Source organism: Brienomyrus brachyistius, chromosome 5, assembly GCF_023856365.1.
Source record: "Brienomyrus brachyistius isolate T26 chromosome 5, BBRACH_0.4, whole genome shotgun sequence".
Taxonomy (NCBI): Eukaryota; Metazoa; Chordata; class Actinopteri; order Osteoglossiformes; family Mormyridae; genus Brienomyrus; species Brienomyrus brachyistius.
In genome coordinates, this window is record NC_064537.1 from 39,432,470 (window position 1) to 39,452,722 (window position 20,253).

The 20,253-nt window shown below is 46.5% G+C and overlaps 1 protein-coding gene across 9 annotated transcripts in view; it reads left to right on the forward strand.

The window, feature by feature from the left end:
- Nucleotides 1-20,253, forward strand: part of LOC125742071 (uncharacterized) — a 95,758-nt gene that overhangs the window by 46,208 nt on the left and 29,297 nt on the right. The window contains exon 1 of one of the 9 annotated variants that reach the window (XM_049013717.1): nucleotides 1,064-1,124. The exons of the other annotated variants lie outside the window; for them this stretch is intronic. Within the exon in view, the coding sequence (XP_048869674.1) occupies nucleotides 1,100-1,124 (25 nt within the window). The 5' untranslated portion in view covers nucleotides 1,064-1,099. Of the gene's footprint in view, nucleotides 1-1,063; nucleotides 1,125-20,253 lie in introns of those variants that run through there. 9 annotated transcript variants of the gene reach the window in all.

Below are 20,253 nucleotides of genomic sequence, written 5' to 3' on the forward strand. Positions count from 1 at the left end.
GAAGCCCCGGCAGGTGTCGGGATTACCATCATATCGCTCGGGCAAAGCGATAGGAGCCGAGGCAGCAGGGCGAGGTGGAGAGGCAGGTAGGGGAACCTGGGCAGCTTGATTGGCGAGGAGCTGCTCAATCGCTGCGAGTCGATGCTCCACCGAGGGGTTGTGCGCTGGATCCATTACGAACCGGCGAAGTATTCTGTGATGCCTGGTCAATAAGGGAAGCAGGGATCCAGAAATGCGAACAACCCGAAGGTTTATTTGCAATACGGAGATGGAGGTAATAGAAGGGCGAGACAAAGAGAATAGTCGTAGAGCGTTAGCTGGGGTCCGATACCAAAAGATCTGTCCGACGATGAAACACGGGACACGCAGACAAAGGGAGAAGGGGACAAGAGTAGCCGGTCTCAGCAGGGAAGGTTGTTCAGGTTCGGGAGCGGGTCTGGGGAGAGGAAGAGGACAAGGCAAGGTAAGTACACGAGGCAGACGGAGCAGGGAGGAAGCAAGGGGTAAACGCAAGACAAGAGATTGCTCGGTAAGGCACATTTGCATGGCTCAATACTTCTGAGCTACGCACTGAGCTGCTTGAGTCTCCAGTTTAAGAATGTTCTGTCATTAGCGGCATGCGGAAACACCCGCCGGGCTCCACCTATGTAGGCGGGGCTACCGTGGAGTCTGCGGCAGGTCTGGTCTGCCCGGGCGTGACATAGAGCAACATGAGATTAAAGCAAGCATTTCTTTGTTATTGTGTTAAGAGCATCATCATAAGCTGAACAAAAAGCTACAAGTTGGCTGAACTTCACTTTCAAATATGTCAATTTGAAAGCCTTTGTAAAGTCAACAACGGTACACATCAGTTTCAAAAATCTCTTGCATCATGTTCCCTAGATAATTTGAGTTTTCTCAACATTTTTTTACAGTGTGGAAGTATTAAGTAATACTAAGAAACAATGAGAATGTGAAAATACTTTCTATGCTTTCCAGCTCGTATACCACTTCCCCTCCCTCCTTCATTGCTCTCTGTATTAGTCCCTTATAAAGTCATTCACTCTTCTCAGTTACCGTTTAGTTGTTGCCAGCAAGTGCCGTTCAATCAAAAGCGAATATGAAAAACGTGGTGGTTCTTTTTGGTAAGACCAACTCAAACTCTCCCTTTTCCCTCAATTTTCTACCTCGTCCTCTCTCTCTCTTTAATTAGCTTATCCAGTTTTGTTTGTTTTTCATCTTTAGTCATTGTTTCATTGTATTTGTTCCTGTTTATAATATACTAGGCTCAATGTGCAAAAATATGTTCATTTATCACTAGATTTACCGAGTTTTTATTCTCTGCTGAGAGTCCCAAGGTGTTTGTCACCCCTGCTGTGATTTTCGCAGGTCTTCAGCCCCATCCTCCTCCTGCTTTTGTTGTGCAAACACACCCATTACCTGTGAGGCCTGGCGCATTTGCATTTTTTACTCAGAGTAGCTCAAATCCAAGGCAGGCTAAACCTCTGTGTGTGACATGGAAACCTTCACAAAAGTCTGCCATATCTATACCAAATATCCCACACGCTGACTGACCTGCAAATATGAAAGACGCACATTCACAAAATATATGGAAACACAAGTCTGTGTTATTTATAAAACAAATTGAGTGAAAATAGAATGAAAAGTTGCTAATAGAATGAAATGAATAAAATGAAAACATGCTAACACTTCAGTCTCCAATGCATGTTTGTATATAAATGTCATAAGCTGAGTGAAGTCATGGTCCATGGTTTTTGACATGCTCATACACATACAGAATAAAATGTCATTTCATTTTCATTGGCCATCACTGAATTATAACACCAAAAGTGAATTTTGTTTTTGTGTGATCTCTCCAGCTTTGCATGTTTGGCTGTTCATGTAAAAATTGATGTATCCGTGCCTCAGTTCCAGGTTCATCTCTTCGTCATCTTTCTGCCTTTTGTCTCAGTGGTTACTGTCCCACACAGTCTGTCTATCTTTCAAAGTCTGTGTTTGCAGCGTTTGAAAACCCAGTGACCATCATCCCTGTATTTGGCAATGGAGTTCCTTGGCTAGAAGAATCGGAAACAATCTTCTTTTTCCTTTCCACCCTGTAGATGCTTTGTACAGAACGTAGGCATTCACCGCCACCAAGTCCAGCATGTTGTAAAACACAGATACTGGCCACTTGCTTGTTGCTGCTCGTACTGAATACATGCGCGCCATTCTAAACACTGACGTGGAGAATTCCTCTCCCTGTGCAGTGTCCTTTGCCAATGGAGGAAGTTCACGGCAAACGTTATTCACCATGCCCAGTAAAGTGAAGCAGTCTGTGTGACAGTGACAGTGAGGTGAAGAAATTGTCCATTGTGACATTTCTCCCGTCATCCAGAAATGACTCCATCAGACTCATGACCACGTTCTCTGCCAGCCTTCACCAAGAACTGTGCTGAAAGTTTCACTCCAGGAGAACACATGAACATAGATGTACAGCTGTTCTCGACCAAGGTTCATTGTCCATGCAGTATATTTACATTTACATTTACAGGATTTGGCAGACGCCCTTAGCCAGAGCGACTTACATAAGTGCTTTGAGACTCTGCAATGAATTTCCGATGCTAGCTCAATAAGGACCCCAGCTACGAATACTATCTCTGAGAACGCCATTGAGTAGTGCAGAATTTTTATTTTATTAAATTTTTTTAAAACACACACCAGAAAAAGAGTCGAGTAAGAATATAGAAGTTCTACGTCAGGTATTTCTGAAAAAGAAAAGTTTTGAGTCGTCGCTTGAAGACATTCAAGGATTCAGCTGTTCGGACATCTAGGGGGAGTTCATTCCATCAATTAGGTGCCAGGACAGAGAAGAGCCGAGATGCGTGTCTTCCTTGTGCCTTGAGGGGAGGTGGGACCAGTCGAGCAGTGCTGGAGGATCGGAGAGATCGTGGTGCAGAGTGGGGTGTGATGAGGTCCTTTAGGTAGGATGGTGCCAGAGAATTTTTGGCTTTGTATGCGAGCATCAGTGTTTTGAATCTGATGCGTGCAGCTACAGGAAGCCAGTGGAGGGAGCGCAGCAAAGGAGTGGTGTGGGAGAACTTGGGAAGGATGAAAACAAGACGAGCAGCTGCATTCTGAATCAGTTGGAGGGGACGGATGGCGCTCAGTGGTAAACCCGCTAGAAGCGAGTTGCAGTAGTCAAGGCGTGAGATGACGAGGGACTGGACGAGTATCTGGGTAGCCTGGGTGGAAAGAAATGGACGTATCCTCCTGATGTTAAAGAGGAGAAACCGACAAGAGCGAGAAAGACTGGCGATATGTGAGGAAAATGACAACCGATCATCTATGGTAACTCCAAGGTTTCTAGCAGAAACCGAAGGACGGATTAGGGAGTTGTCGAAAGAGATCGCAAGGTCCTGGAGGGGGGATGAGTCAGCCGGGATGTAAAGCAGCTCAGTTTTACTAGTGTTGAGTTTTAGCTGGTGAGTGGTCATCCAAGATGAGATGTCTGCCAAGCATGTAGAGATCTTAGTGGAGACATGAGTGTCTGAGGGAGGGAAGGAGAGGATGAGTTGAGTGTCATCGGCATAGCAGTGGTAGGAGAAGCCATGTGAGGATATAACTTCGCCAAGAGATTTAGTGTAGAGGGAGAATAGGAGAGGGCCAAGAACCGAGCCCTGAGGGACACCGGTGGAAAGACAACGTGGAGTAGATGTGGATCCATTCCATGTCACTTGGTATATCGCATTCAAGCCGGACAAATTTGGGATCAAGTTCTGGATGGCCACGGATTTGGAGACCAAATACGTCTGCAATGTGTCCCCTAACTTGGGAAAGGACCCCAGTCACCAGAAAAGGGAGAGGCTGGCAGAGAACATGGTCATGAGTCTGATGGAGCCATTTCTGGATGACGGGAGAAATGTCACAACGGACAATTTCTTCACCTCACTGGCACTGTCACACAGACTGCTTCAGCGCAAAACAACACTACTGAGCACAGGGAATAAAGTTTGGTATGAACTTCCTCCAATTTCAAAGGACACTGCACAGCAAGAGGAATTCTCCGCGTCAGTGCTTAGAAGTGGCAGTGTCTCCTTGACAATTTATGCACCTAAAAAAACAAGATTGTGTGTGTTCTGAGTTCCTTGGACCAAGATGTGGCGATCTGTGAAGGCAGAAAGAGGAAACCCAACACGATAACAGACTATAACCACATGAAGGTATGTGAATGTGTGTATAATTTTACATCAGTGCTACAATGTTTTCTGATATGTACTATACAGGCCTATATAGAAAGAAGGTAGAAAAAAAGCAAATACACTCATGACTCTCTCTCTCTCTGCTGTTATAGTGTGGTGTAAATGTGTTGGACCAAATGGCGCGCATGTATTCCGTAAGAGCAGCAACATGCAGGTGGCCAGTAGCTGTATTTTACAACATGCTGGACCTGGTGGTGGCAAATTCCTACGTTCTGTACAAGGCATGTACAGGGTGGGAAGGCAAAAGAAGATTATTTTTGAGTCATCTAGCCAAGGAACTCCATTGCCAATTTATGCCACAAAAGGCTATGGGGACAGAGGAAGGCTGCTGCTGTGCCAGGACTTGTATGGACAACTCAGTGTCAGGTACAGGAGAACTGCAACAGAAACCGCAGCAGGTTTACCAGTGCAAAGTGTTACAAATTCACTTGCGCCAAATGCAGGGATGATGGTCACTGGGTCTGCAAACACTGCAAAGTTTGAAACACTCAATTTTTTTTATAAATAAAACAGACTTGTGCTTCCATATATTTTGTGAATGTGTGTCTTTCATATTTGCAGGTCAGTCAGCATGTGGGATATTTGGTATAGATATGGCAGACTTTTGTGAAGGTTTCCATGTCACACACAGAGGTTTAGCCTGCCTTGGATTTTAGCTGCTCTGAGTAAAAAAATGCAAATGTGCCAGGCCTCACAGGTAATGGGTGTGTTTGCACAACAAAAGCAGGAGGACAATGGCCCAAGAAACTCTCAGCAGGGATGCTAGTAGGTGTTAGGCCCAGGGAATTTACGCAAATTTGCGTAGATTTGGCAGTTCTAGTGTTAAACCATAAATAGTTTTTTCCCCCTTCTGGTGCGGACTTTTAATGGGTAGTAATTGTGTTTTCTGATCCTCATACTCTTTTGTTCTGATTGGAGTAAAAGTGGACGTGGGTCTTATGCATGAATATTTTATCAGCATTTATATGACGACATGTTTGGGCTTTTAAACTCTTCACTGATTTAACATTGATTCAGCAGTTGTATTTGTGTAAATCATTATTGATACTTAAACTATAAAAAATATTAAGTAAAGCCTGTATTGACTGTTGAAATATTGCTCCTCAAATAATAAAACAAAATAAATTATTCACTGAAAATATTAAGATGTTAGTGTCATGCCCTGCTCGTCGGCTCCTCATGTGTGCCACGCCCCCTGAATTCCCACGTGTGCTTCCCGGATTGTCTCCACCTGTGTCCCATTACTTTGATCAGTCCCATCCATTTAAGTCCGAGTCTTGCCTGTATTCCTGGTCGGTCATTGTGGCTTCCCCTGTTGCCTGTTGTTAGAGTCCCATTGGTTGCATGTTCCCCGGTCCCGTTTCCACCATTAAACCCGCTATTTACCCCGATCTCCGCCTGTCTTGCCTGCTACTTGCCCGTCTGCACGCACGATCGCCTGTCTGCTCAAACCTGATCGTGACAGAATAACCGACCCCTGGAAGAAGAGGAAGCAAAGGAGGAGGAGGATCCCAGAGGAGCCGATCCAGATTGGAGCCTGTACGCTCGCCAGGATTTGGCTCCCTGGTGAGGACGAAGAGGAGGAACCCGTCCTCCTGGACCTGGAGCCGGTCCTAAAAGAGCTACGACCGCCCCTCGAGCGGTACCCAATTCAGCCCAAGGGGCTGGATGACTGGAGAGGAGCAAGAGCCGTGAGAGATGCTATGCCGCGTGTGTCACACCGGCATGTGCATGACAGCACTGAAGCGCAGGCTTTAAAGGGAGTGGGCAAAGAGAGTGGTCGTGGTCCGTTAGCAGGGTTCAGTAGCCGGGGAATCTGTCCTACACGACACGGGACTGGAACACACATGGGGAAGTGGGAACAGGAGGTGCTGGACTCAGCGGGGAAGACAGGTCAGGGTCGGGAACGGGTCTGGGAAGAGGACGAGGAGAAGGCAAGGTTAATACACAAGGCAGACGGAACAGGTATGGGAAATCAGGGAGACGATAGACAAGAAAACGCTCGGTACGGCTCAATAACATTGGCTCAATACTTCGCAGCGTATTCTAGCTTGTCTGTGCCTTTTGACTGCTCGGAGCTGAGGATCCCTGTGGTGCACCTGGTGGGCTCCGCCCCTGTGGGCGTGACAGCGTGTGCCCCGCTTCCCAATAATGCAAATGCCACTATGTTACTGCAGGGGCGTTATGGAAACGGCAAATGCTTTTATAGTGGTAAGTAGTTGTTGATACAATGAAGCGTTAAGGATACGTTTAGTGCTTTGCCAGCGGTATGGAACCGCCATATTAATGTGAGGGCATTATGGAAATGCCAAGATCGTCTATAGGGGTAAGTAGTTGTTGATGCGATGAAGCGTTATGGATATGCTTAGTGCTTTGCCAGCCGTATGGAACTACCATGTTAATGTAGGATCGTTATGGAAACGGCAAGCGTCTCTATAGGGGTAAATAGTTCCTGAACCTGACCCGTCTTCTCTCCTGCTGAGCCCGGCACGTCCTGTTCTCGTTTCCCCGTGTGTTCCAGTCCTGTGCCCCCGTGTAAGGAAGGATTCCCCGGCTTCAGACCCACGCCTTTGGACCTCGACTATTCTTTCAGCCTGTTCCCTCTAACCCTTCTCCAGTGCCGTTATTAAAGAGCGCTGTGAAACGCATTTCTGGATTCCTTTCCCCTTTTTGTGGGCAGTGTCACAGAATACTTTGTCTAAACGTGATGGATCCAGCGCACAGCGCAGCACTAGAGACGCGCCTGACCGCAGTGGAACAACTCCTCGCAGCGCAAGCGGCTCAAGTACCTCTGCCTGGTTCACCTCCCCGCCCTGTCACGTCCGTCCCAATAGCACTTCCAGAGCGCTATGACGGAGACCCCGACGCTTGTCGGGGTTTCCTCATGCAATGCGGCCTCTATGTAGAGGAACACCCGGAGATGTTCCGCACTCAGGACGCGGAGGTCCGTTTCGTCCTCTCCCTCCTTACCGAGCACGAGACTGGGCTACAGCACTCTGGACGTCCCAGAGTCCACTCGTCGATTCCGCCTTGGACTTCCGCCAAGCTCTGCTCGAGGTTTTTGATCACCCGGCGGTGGGACGCAGACCAGGTGATAGACTCCTGGACTGTCGCCAGGGGAGTCGCTCGGCGGCTGACTGCTCCCTGGAGTTTCGTACCATCGCCGCCGGTCTCCAGTGGCCGGACGACGCTCTGATGACCATCTTCCGCAGAGGACTGAACCAAGAGCTGCAAGACGAGCTCGCCTCGCGCGGAGAGGCTCTCACTTTCGAGGGATTCGTCAGACTAGCGGTTCGGCTCGACAACACGGTCCGGGACCGGAGACGCCGACGTACCCAAGCTGAGGCACGCAGTGTCCGACCAAGCCCCCCACCTGACGTTCCGAAGCCCATGCAATTGGGAAGATCACCCCTCACCGAGGCTGAACGACGGAGACGAACCCAGGGAGGCCTGTGTTTGTACTGTGGGGAGACAGGTCATCTACGCTATAGCTGTCCCCGACGCCCACGCCGAGAGGAGGACACGCTTCCGGTAGGTGTGGTGGTTGGGGCTGGGTCAGCCCTACCGCAATTAGTAGTTCCGGTACAATTGAGTAATCAGGAGAGGGGCGAGTCTGTTCTGGCACTGGTTGACAGTGGGGCTGCAGGATCCTTTATTGATCAGACCCTGGCGCAGCGTTTAAGGCTTCCCCTGACTCGCGCACCCAATTTCGGTCTTGGGAGTGACCGGAGGAAGGATCAGAGACGGTACCATCCGGTTCCGTACCCGCCCAGTCACTCTTCAAGTCGGGGTGCTCCACCGGGAAAAGGTGGAGCTGTATGTCCTAACCCACGCTAAGGATCCCCTTATTCTGGGTTTGCCATGGTTGCAGCTGCACAACCCGAAACTGGACTGGAGAACCGGAGAGCTCCTAGAGTGGTCACGTGAGTGCTTAACCGCCTGTATGAGTTTACCATGTAGAGCTTCCAGGGTGGAGAGCCCGGAGCCAGAAGACATGGAGTCGATCCCGGAGGAGTATCTGGACTATCGGGACGTATTCAGTCAGGAACGCGCCTTCACTCTTCCGCCTCACAGGACCTGTGACTGCGCTATCAACCTCCTGGAAGGAGCGAACCTCCCCAAGGGGAGGTTATACCCCGTTTCGCTCCAGGAGGAGAAGTCCCTCAAAGAGTACATTCAGGAAAGTCTAAAACAAGGTATAATCCGACCATCTACCTCTCCAGTCACCGCCGGGTTCTTCTTCATTAAGAAGAAGGACAGAGGGTTGCGGCCGTGTGTTGATTACCGCGCCCTTAACGCTATCACGATAAAGAGAAGAGAACCCTTACCGCTGATACTTTCTTCGCTGGAGCAGCTTCGAGAAGCGAGATTCTTTACCAAGTTAGATCTCCGGAGCGTGTATAACCTGATCCGAATCAAAGAGGGAGAAGAGTGGAAAACCTCCTTTGTAACCAGTAGGGGACAATATGAGTATCTCCTTATGCCATACGGGTTGGCTAATAGCCCGTCCATATTTCAAGCCTTTATGAATTATGTGTTCCAGGACTTTCTGCACAGGTGTGTTATCGTTTATATTGACGACATCCTCATCTACTCTCCCGACCTTCGAACCCATGTCCAACAGGTGAGACAAGTACTCCAGCGCCTGCGTGATCATCACCTCTATGCCAAGGCAGCGAAATGTGAATTTCATCAAACCCAGATACGGTTCCTTGGGTACGTACTCCACCAAGGACGGGTCGCCATGGAGGAGGGTAAAGTAGCCGCCATTCGGGATTAGCCGAAACCCCGCAATGTGAAAGAATTACAACGATTCCTTGGGTTTGCTAATTTTTACCGCCGATTTATTCGGAATTTTAGCCAGGTGGCGGCTCCACTCACCTCCTTAACCCGAGGTTCGCCAACCCGCCTCTCCTGGACGGCCGAGGCGGCTTCTGCCTTCGCAACTCTGAAGCGATCCTTTTGCACCGCTCCGGTGTTAACTCACCCCTGTCCGGATCTTCCATTTCAGGTGGAGGTCGACGCCTCTGAAGCGGGAGTTGGAGCCGTACTCATCCAACGCAATCCTCAGACCGGCAAAAGACATCCCTGCGCATACTTCTCGCGCAAACTTTCGGCGGCAGAAAGCAACTATTCTGTGGGAGATCGTGAGTTGCTGGCCATCCGCCTTGCCCTTGAAGAGTGGAGACACTGGTTAGAGGGGGCTCGTCATCCCTTCCTGGTCCTCACCGACCATCGGAACTTAGAGTACCTACAATCTGCTAAACGTCTATCAGCTCGTCAGGCTCGGTGGGCCGAGTGGTTTTCACGCTTCGAGTTCAAGGTACAATACCTCCCCAGAAGCAAGAATGTCAAGGCGGACGCGCTGTCCCGGCAATTTGACCCTCCTACACAAACCGACACCACGCACCCCATACTCGACCCCACTTGTTTTGTGTCTGTCATCTCCTGGACCTTGGAAGACTCCATTAGGCAAGAGAACGAGGGGAGGTGTCCTCCCCCCGAGTGTCTCCCCAGTCTTCTCTTTGTTCCCCGCAGGCATCGCGGTGCCCTGCTGAAGTGGGTCCACGCTCAACGGAGTAGCGGACATCCGGGGGTCAGCGCCACCCAACACCTCCTCTCCCGCAGGTACTGGTGGCCGGGCTGGAGGCGAGAGACTCAAGCCTACGTCGAGTCCTGCCCGGACTGTGCACAAGTAAAGGCGTCCCACCAAGCACCCGCAGGTCTCCTTCAACCCTTGCTAGTTCCGTCCCGACCCTGGTCTCATATCGCCATGGATTTTATTACTGATTTGCCCAGATCACGAGGTAAAACCATTGTCTTAACGGTTGTTGATCGCTTTTCCAAGATGTGTCGCCTGACAGCATTACCCAAACTCCCCTCCGCCGGGGACCTTGCCGACATTCTGATTTCCACTCTATTCCAGTACTACGGTATCCCCGAGGACATAGTGTCTGACCGGGGTCCCCAATTCAGCTCCCGTGTGTTCAGGGAGATCTGCCAGAAACTGTGTGTTAATCTCAGTCTCTCTTCGGCCTATCACCCCCAAACGAATGGCCTCACGGAGAGAACGAACCAGGAAGTCACAAAGGCTCTAAGAATGATGTGCCGGGACGATCCCGCTACCTGGGCCTCCCAACTGGTATGGGCGGAATACGCCCTAAACGCTCGGGTGAGTCCTGTCACCAACTTATCCCCTTTTCAGTGCGTCCTCGGCTACCAACCACCCCTCTTTCCCTGGGACTCCCCGGAGGGAATGATACCCAGCGTAGAGGACTGGTACGACAAGAGTCGTGGGACGTGGCAGCTGGTCCAACGGTCCCTGCATACCCAGGCGGAGAAAAGACGCACCACGACCAATAAACGACGGTGAGCAGGACCCACCTACAGGGCGGGACAGATGGTTTGGCTTTCCACGAAGAATCTTCGTATCCCTGGCTGTCGTAAGCTCACTGCTCGGTATATTGGTCCCTTTCGCGTCCTTTGGCAGGTGGGACCTGTGGCTGTCCGACTGCAATTGCCCAAGCTGTATCGCATCTGTCCCACGTTTCATGTGTCCCTGCTTAAACCTGTGAAGCTCAGTCCATTCCGTCCGGCGATCGCCCCCCTTCCGGACCCGGCACTAGACGTACAGGACGAGATTCCCGCAGACAGGATTTGTGCTGTCCGGGATTCCCGCCGACGCCGGGGACAGCTCCAATATCTGGTGGACTGGGAGGGCAGTGGACCCGACGAACGCAGCTGGGTGCCCGCCACCTCTGTCTCGGATCCTACTCTCCCGCAGGCGTTTCACGCCGCGAATCCTGCCAAGCCGGCGCCCCGGTCGCGGGGTAGACCCCGGAAACGTCCTCGGCCTCCGGGAGGAGGCCGTCGGGGGGGGGGGGTAATGTCACGCCCACAGGGGCGGACTCCACAAGGTACGACGCAGCGTACCTAATTAGCGAACAGTCAAAAGACACAGACAAGCCCCAGGATGCCGCGAAGTATTGAGCCAATGACTTTGTGCCTTACTAAGCGTTTTCTCGTCTCTCGTTTTCCTGAATCCCTGTACCTATTCCGTCTGCCTTGTGTGCTTACCTTACCTTGTCCTCGCCCTCTTCCCAGACCCGTTCCCGAAACTGACCCGTCTTCTCTCCTGCTGAGCCCGGCACGTCCTGTTCCCGTTTCCCCGTGTGTTCCAGTCCTGTGCCCCCGTGTAGGAAGGATTCCCCGGCTTCAGACCCATGCCTTTGGACCTCGACTATTCTTTCAGCCTGTTCCCTCTAACCCTTCTCCAGTGCTGTTATTAAAGAGCGCTGTGAAATGCATTTCTGGATTCCTTTCCCCTTTTTGTGGGCAGTGTCACATTATGGAACCGCCGAGCGCTTCTATAGGGGTAAGTAGTTGTTGATACGATGAAGCCTTATGGATACGCTTAACGCTTTGCAGTGGTATGGAACCGCCATATTAATGCCAGGGCGATCGACGAGGAGACATCAGTGTTCGATGGCGTTATAGATGATAAGTAATGGCATAACATCCTTAAAAGGGGATTGCTTAATCACCACCAATGGTTATCTGAAAGATACTTACATCAGATGAGGCGATGACCCGCTGTGCTTCCAGGATCATAGAGGTATCTGCGCGGACGTATGAGGCGGAGGTGTACTATTGCAAGCCAGTGTTTTGATGTACCCAATGTTTATCTATATATCTTCTCAATTTAGGTTTTAGGCCTGCGATAAACGCACGTTTCAATTGCTGCATACTCTGCTTTCTACGTATATCTCTTAATTTACTTTGTTCCAACCAATTATCTGAATACTTATATTCCTTCTTCCTTTACTCCAACTTTCCTTTCTTTGAGGTTCGTAACATTTCTAGTTTTAAATTTTCTTGTAATTTTAGAATATCTGGAGTGTGGAGTTTCCCTTCAAATCCATGTTTTTTTCCTCCAACTCCAATTACTTATTTGTCCTGATCCTGGTTTATATCCTTCCATGAACTTTTCATCTCTCTCTAGTTCGATTTGTTTACTCTGATTCTTCCCCATTATTACCTTTTATTGAATACATTACAAAACATAAAAAAATCCTAAAAGCAAGTCCCTGGCATGAGACTTCAGGAGGACACTAACACGGCCTTCTACTGCTCCCTATTAGAGCAGCGGTGTTAGTTTTCAGGGATGAAACCCGTCCTTTATCCTTCAGTCACCAGTATGTTGTTGCTTTTAGGGTGGATCGTGTAGGTTAGTCTAAAACCTGTAAGGACACATCCACATAGAACGCCGTACACTCTCTCCCACAACGCCTACTTTCGCTCCCGCTTAATTTCGGCTAAGCTTAACCATATGCATGCCTTGGCCACCTACTCACTTAGGTGCCGTATGTCTCACTTGGCCACCTATTCACTTAGGTGCCATGTTTCTCACCTATGTAGTGTGCTCTCTGTTCCGTCACCGAGGTCCTTCAGGCATCACCAGACGTCGAGTGCAGTTCTAACCACCGGCCTGATGACGAATTCACGTCACAGGTCTTTCTTGCACCCGTCTCCGAGTGGCTGCCGGCAGGCTTCAGTGTTGCTCCTCTCGGCGCGCTGGCGATGTCGTCAGGGATCCTCGGGTCCGGCTCAAAGGACCAAATTATATGTTGGGGAAAGCGCCCGGCGTTTCCACCCCAACTCCACCTTTTATTGAGACAACACACTTTATAGTTTTACTTGCAAGGGTACCCACACTCTCTGCAATGCAAACTACAGCAGAATGTGTTACAAAGGGTGGTTCCCCTTGGCTCCTTTATTTATAGTCAGTGGGAGGTGCAAGAGTCATGCAGAATAGGGATGTGAGAACAAGAACAGTTTTTTACTTAAGTGTACAGCTGTTGAGCACATACTCAGGTACGTGCAGCTAAATACTATTATTAATATAATCTAGAGTATGAGGTTAGAAGAAGACAAAATAATGTATATATATATTTACACTCATAGCTAATCATACAGGAATGATAACAAAAATGATTAATAACAGTTTCTTCAACCTAACAGTATCAAACTGGTAGCCCTTCGTATGGCTCAGTACCCGTGAAGTAGCTCTCAGTTTCAAAAAGGTTGGTGACCCCTGGTTTAAACCATAGAAATGAAAATGCTTTGATATATTTTCAAAATGTCAGTACAAGTATGTTTATAAGCTCCAAAATTCTGAATGATCGTCAGTTCCAACTTTCCCATTGTCACTGACTCATCATTTTTCATTAACAAATTGATAGTAATTCACGTCAAAGACAACAGAAAATTGTGCCAAATGATGATAGTTGAACAAAAGGGACATTATGGTGTGGGGATTAAACTTTTAATTATCATTTGAGAAAAGCTCCAAAGCAATGGAGAAAATCTGTAAGTGCCTTTACTTGTAGAAATGTCCAGCCAGAGACTTTTTCAAATATGAAGAGAATAATTTATTTCTACTCAGACAGAAAATCAACTCTGCATGCAATCTCCCCTTTGCTGCTTGAGCACAAGCACATCAAGTGTGGAGACAGTGAGCACAGATGAACAATTTCTCAGGGCAGTTACAAAATCTTCAGGAGGTATCTGATCACTGCATAAATAAGAAATACAGTTGGCTAAGACTTTGCAGAACATCTGCATCCAAGCTGAGAATAAAACTGTACTCCCTATCCCGCCAGCTTCGGCTGAGGAAGAATCTAGTAAAGGCTGAATTAAGGTGCTGGCTGAATGGATCTTAACTGCAAAGCTGCTTGAGAGCAGTGAATGATGTCGCAAAATACATTTCATGATTAAATTTGCAGGTCTCTCTGTATTAATCTCTGTATGACTTCTCCTTACATAATTATTCATGAAAGCCACTGACTCTGCAGCAGTCATGCCTTTAGTAAATAAGCTCTACAGAGCCTTCTTGGGGCACAATATTGTAAAGTGAATAAAGTTATATGTTACAAAAGTGCTTGAGATTCACCATACTCCATTTTATATTTTGATGTTAATGTACAATGCCAATGGCTTTGTCTTGTTGTTATGTTATAATAATATTATGAATATGTTGTGAATGTATATGATCAAAAATGCAACAGAGGAAATGAGCTTAAACCCTTGTAATGTGATTTTTTTCACATTTGATCCAATTTTATAAAGAAGCCCTTGCAACTTTGCATGCTTAACTGAACTGCATAGGTGGACATTTCAGGTACAGAAAGTAAAAACCAAAACCAGGATTTTGCTTCAACCAGCCAGTTGATTACTCTGTGACTGTGACTCTTTATGCTCAATTGGTTGGTTGAAACAAAATCCTGGTTTGGATTTTTACTTTTTGGACCTGAAATGTCCACCTCTGCTGAACTGTCAATATCCATTTATATTTAATTAATTACTTTTAATTGCTTTAATGATTAAATGATCAACAAATTTATCTTGGGAATTACATGTTTTTAGATTAGTTAATTGAGATTGTTTTTTTTTCTTACAGTGTTTGGTGCTATTTTGCCATTTTCACTGGGTCAATCTAGGCCAACAGGTAATTAAAAAAATACATTCTTATTCTGTGTCAACAGAAAGCAGTCTTCCCTTAATCTTCCTTCACATCCAAGAAAAATATTAAAACCAAGTAAATGCAATCCAGTAAGGGTACAGAGTCTCCCAGAAAACTAAAGTTTACTAAAGCATAAGGCAATGAAAATGATTGTATAATATATACAGCTTTGGAAAAAATCAAGCAAGGAAGAAGCCCTTTATTAATGAGAAACAGGGAAGAGTTGGACAGGAGTTTGCAAAAAACATGTATATTTTACATAGATGCCCACCCATAAATTGAGAAATGAGTGAAACAAAAAAATGTGCTGTGGTCTTTTAATTCCCAGAGCTGTATATGAATATACATTGATGGTGTCAGTCTGTAGTTTTTTGTAAGATGCATGTTGCATTTGTAAGATGCCATGATTTATCGTTTAGCTAGTTGCCCTTGTCACGATCGCTGATCGCGTGTAAGGCGCACGGACAGACAGGCAGGCAGGCAAGGATCAGGCAGGAAGTCCAAAGTCGGGGAAACTAGGGGTTTATTCAGGCGACTAAGGACCGGAAACATCAGACGACAGCTAACATCAATGACGGACGAGGACAACAGGTAGGACCAAGACTTAAAACAGGACAAGACTAATCAAAGTAATCAGACACAGCAGGAGACGATCAGGGAAGCACACGTGGGTAATCAGGAGGGCGTGGCACACACGAAGAGCGGACGAGGCGGGCATCACAGCCCTGTGAACTCCTAAATGACACTGACCTTCTGGACAATGTTAGCTCGCCTTCTGATTGGCACTTATTAGTTAACTAATAGCTAGAAAACATGTAAATATTATTTGTGTCACGATCGCTGGAGAGCGGGTGATCACACGGGCGAGAAGGCGGGCAGAAAGGCAAGCAGGCAGTCAGGATCGGGACAAAACGAGGGTTTAATTGGGGAAAACGAGGTGCAGTGAACATCAGACGCTGATTGACATCAATGACAGACCACGGACTCAGGTAAGACACGGACTGAAATACACAGGACTGATCAAAGTAACTAGACACAGCTGGATACAATCGGGGAAGAACACGTGGGTAATCAGGGGGGCGTGGCACACACGAGGAGCCGACAAGCAGGTCATGACAATTTGAAATTTTACTTGCATTTTAGAATTTAATATGGAAATATTTGGTATAAGCTAATTCTTTGTCTGAACTAATAACTTTAAAAATCTTCAATAATGACATTAATGCTGTTAAAATATGCGATACTGGGGAATTTTTAAGCATTTATAATAATTCCTAAAGAAATACTACATGCATTTTCTTAGTGTAGTTCTCTTCTGTTTAAATTTTTTTGTCCAATACGGAGAAGCTGGTATGTATTTGTGGGTCTTCATCTTCTCTTTCCGACAGTGAGCATAAAGAAGCAATTTTTACCTGTATACTTGGGGGACACCATAGTACTCACCTGCTCAGAAGGAGGCGACGTCAAATGGTATTTCAATGATACTGTAATCCCAGATCAAACGCAACAAAACTATATCGTCATCATAAAGTCTATTAGTGCACAAGGCCGATATGTGTGCGAGAGGAATGGAATTAAGAGTGAAGCATTTCAACTCGAAATTGAAGGTAAGTAAATATCCACAATTATCAATAACCTATTGTTACATTTAGATTCCTGTAAAATGTGCCACATGCTGTTTATATGCAAATATATACAAATATGCTGCTATAGGAATATTTCTGTGAATTTAGTACAGTGTTATTTGTTTGCTTAGCAACAATCATGTATCAAGAAATACATGAACTTGTTCAGATTGTGAAAGTGTCTGTGTAGATCTTTGAGAAAAGAAGAATGGCAAATTTGCCTTGATTGGCAGGTCTGAGCCTGACGATATCTAATCTCCTCCTTTCCTTGCTTCTTTCATATCCCAGACGCCTTTCCTCCAGAGATTCTAGACATAAAGTTTGGAGATTCAGTGGTCTATATATATGACTATGTTCTTCTAGCCCTTTATGTGGACAACGACTGGCAGAACCAGCACCTTTACCGTGTTATAATAAAAAATTACCCAAAAACGGGCCCTTTGGAGTTCATGACGTCCTCTGTGGAGAAGACCTCAGAACCATATATTTATTGGTGTAAAAATAAGATCACAAACACGAGAAGCAGCACTGTTGTACTCTCAGTAACTGGTAACACTTTCTATACTTTCCTATTGATCCATTTGTACACTAGTTATACAGTTTTTCTGAATGCTTAAACACTGTATACCTATGTGTGTCTGTTTGCTACATGTATGACAGCACCGTCTTGAAATGTGAATCCTCCCTGGATACCTGCTCCATTGGAAACTTCCTGAAGCACTGACCTGTCACAGGAACTGTGTTAGTCCGGATGGATTGACCAAAGAATATCTAAGAACTGTGAACATGGCTTCTCATTAATTCAATGATGCTACTAGTAGGTTTTTCAAATTTAAGATCTGATGTAATTTTCTCTGTCTGAAAGTGCTCCTTCTCATTAGATTCACATTTCAAGAGGGGTATTCTCAAAATTGACCTCTTGGCAGCTGAACGGAAAGACTTGAAAATGTCATATTTGACCCTGGGAGTTTATTTTGAAGGAGTTGAGTTGAGATAGTTATATTTTCAGAATTTATAGTTCAGATATGCTTCTTTCAACTGTATAAGCAGGGGCGCTCTAAAGGGGGGGTAAACGATGACGATTCTCAGGGCCCATGACTGAGAGGGGGCCCAGAGAAGCCCCCAATAAACTGTGTTGGGGGCCCTGTCAAGATTCTTTTCATGGGGCCCAAAATCCTTAGCAGCGCCCCTGTGTATAAGTTTCATGCCCATCACTAACTATCTACACAGTCAACCACGCCCCCGAAGTAGGGGGTCCTGTGGGGGATTTCTCACCTCTGACCATTTTCAGATGGCAATATATCAAAGAATAAACGGTTTTGATTTTGTAACATGGATCAGCATATGCCGGCTGTCAACAATGTTTTCATGGGGTGGTTCTGTGTCGTCTCTCCCGAAAACATTACAATATCATTTTGCATAAAGATCAAAGACAATGTTAGCGATTGAAAAGATATTCATTCGTACTTTGCTATTCGTATTTTCAGGCGTTTTTGGACTGGCAAGTTAGGGGGAATATAAGTAAAAAATTAAGCAATTAATACAGTATAATAAATACTAATTATAATTATTTAACAACTGAATAATTAATGAAATTGTTGACCATATTGTAGGGAAATAATTTCAGACACAGGCACAAGCAATGCTGTCACGTCCAGCAGTGCTGCCTGTCTGCTCCCAGCATTTCCCTTTGGCGTGGTTGTTAATCAGCTGTGCCTGAAGTTCCGTAGTCTTACCTCTTGTTCCTGCCCTCCTGTTAACCTCCTATTAACCAGCCACAACTGCCTCATGTTTACTCCTCTGTTAATCATGTATATTAGGCGCTCTCAGTCCTGTGATCCTTGTTCAGTCATTGATCCGCATGAGCTTCCCTGCCTGTCTTTCTAAGTCAACACCCCTGTGATAGGTTTCATTTGTACCCAGCCTGCACTGGAGTCATCCTTCTCGCACTCCACTGTGATAAAATTTGAGACGCCCTTTGATGGTCTTGGGCTTATTCTCACATTTAAAAGTTTTGCTGCTTATGTTTCAATAATTGATACATATTGATAAATATATTGTTGCCACGGTGAGGATCAGCATATGCTGGTATGCCCATGGGCGATTGTAAATAGCCCCTTGTTGTACTGTTGTGTTAATAGTTGTATTTTCCAATTGTGGCATGTATGTTTGCCCGTGTCTTATGTGCACCCAGTCTGATCCTCACGTGTCCTTAGCTTTGCATAAATCTCCCACAGTTCAGCATCTAACCTCCATCCGTTTCACTAGTATATTTTGTTCCAGTTAAGTGTGCCCGATAGTCTTATTAAGAGCTACTACAAAAGACAGTATTTTAATCGGCGGACTAGTGTTTTCGTCATTCGTTGTTCTTTCTATATCTTGGCCTACAATATTGTGGCGCTGGGCGGACCGAAGCATTGTGGGAGCAGAAAAAAACAAGGAGACTTGCTTGCCAGGGAAAATGCGCTCTTTAAAAGCAGTCCATAACAAAACTATAACAGGTATCCAAAGAGCACTGAACCAATTACACAGAGCGGGAACACAAGGTTGTTAGGCGCCGAACTGTAAGGTTCACACATGGTGGGAGATTTACGCAAGCTAAATACATGTGAGGAACGAAGAGGGTACTCATAAGACACAGGCAAACACACATGCGACAATAAGCAAATGCAACCCTTAACAACACAACAAGGGCTATTTACAATTGCACACGGGGCATGCTGGGACATGCGCCCTGCCGGTGCTACATTATTGAGGCCGAGCCTCCGGGTTCGCCTAACTTAATAATAAAAAAACAACACAAGCTCCATCTCAGTCACTGAACACTTCTCATCTTTTTATTTATAATACCCCGTGCCTTTCTTTTTTAAAAAAAAACCAAGGGTGTCTTGCCAAACAGGACGAACACAAGTGGATCCAGGCAACCAAGTTTATTAGGGATTAAACAAAGCGTAGTTGTGAGCCGGGTCCAAGTTGTTGTCAATAGCCGTCCGATCGTATCGCCAAAAGCCAAAACTTAACCCAAAGCCGTGGTCGAGAGAGGCGAAGCGGAGGGTTGAGAAGCCAGTAGATCAATCCTTGGATGTAGATGACGGGGGAATACACGAGGGGCTTCACGTGAAGGGCGGAGGGGCAGGAGGGCAGGTAGGAGGTGCGGGAGGCTCAGGAAGGGCAAGAAGGACAGACTGTAACTGGGGAAGAAACACAGAGTTAAACCACTCAACACGTGCATAGCAACTATACCTTGCACTATGCTGTTACCAGTTCAAGGTTTAAGTACCGTCTGTCAATTGGTGGTGTTGGTAAAATTGGTAAATTTCTTACATATGCCCTCCCACAAAAAAACATCACTGTTTCAACAAAAGAAAAGAACAATCACAAATCCACAGCCCACAACAACCCAAATGACAAACCCTGGGTGTCCATTATAGGACCAAATCAATCCCAGAGCACAGAGCGCTATCAAAAAAGGGATATGTCTACAAGAAACAAAGAACAAAACAAGCAAAACAACAGCAAACAGAACATTCAGTAAACCACAAAATCTGAGAGATATGCAGGATGCCACAAAACTCTTCCGGCCTTAGACCGTGCCATACCGGAGTCCAGCCTCAGTATCTCTGACAACCCTGTATTCAAATGAGGCCCTGCCCCATCCAACCCAGGAGATGGGGGGTGGCTGGGGCATCAGCCACAGGGGATGAACTCAAACCGGACAAATGGGCAGGGGGATCTGAAAGATGGGGTACTGGTAACGTGTACGGTTTTAGTCTATTGTGATGGACCACCTGTGCCCTTCCAAGCCTGTCCAAAGGCTTGACAATCCAATTAGTTAGTCCAGCTTCCCTCTCTGAGTCCATCACTTCCA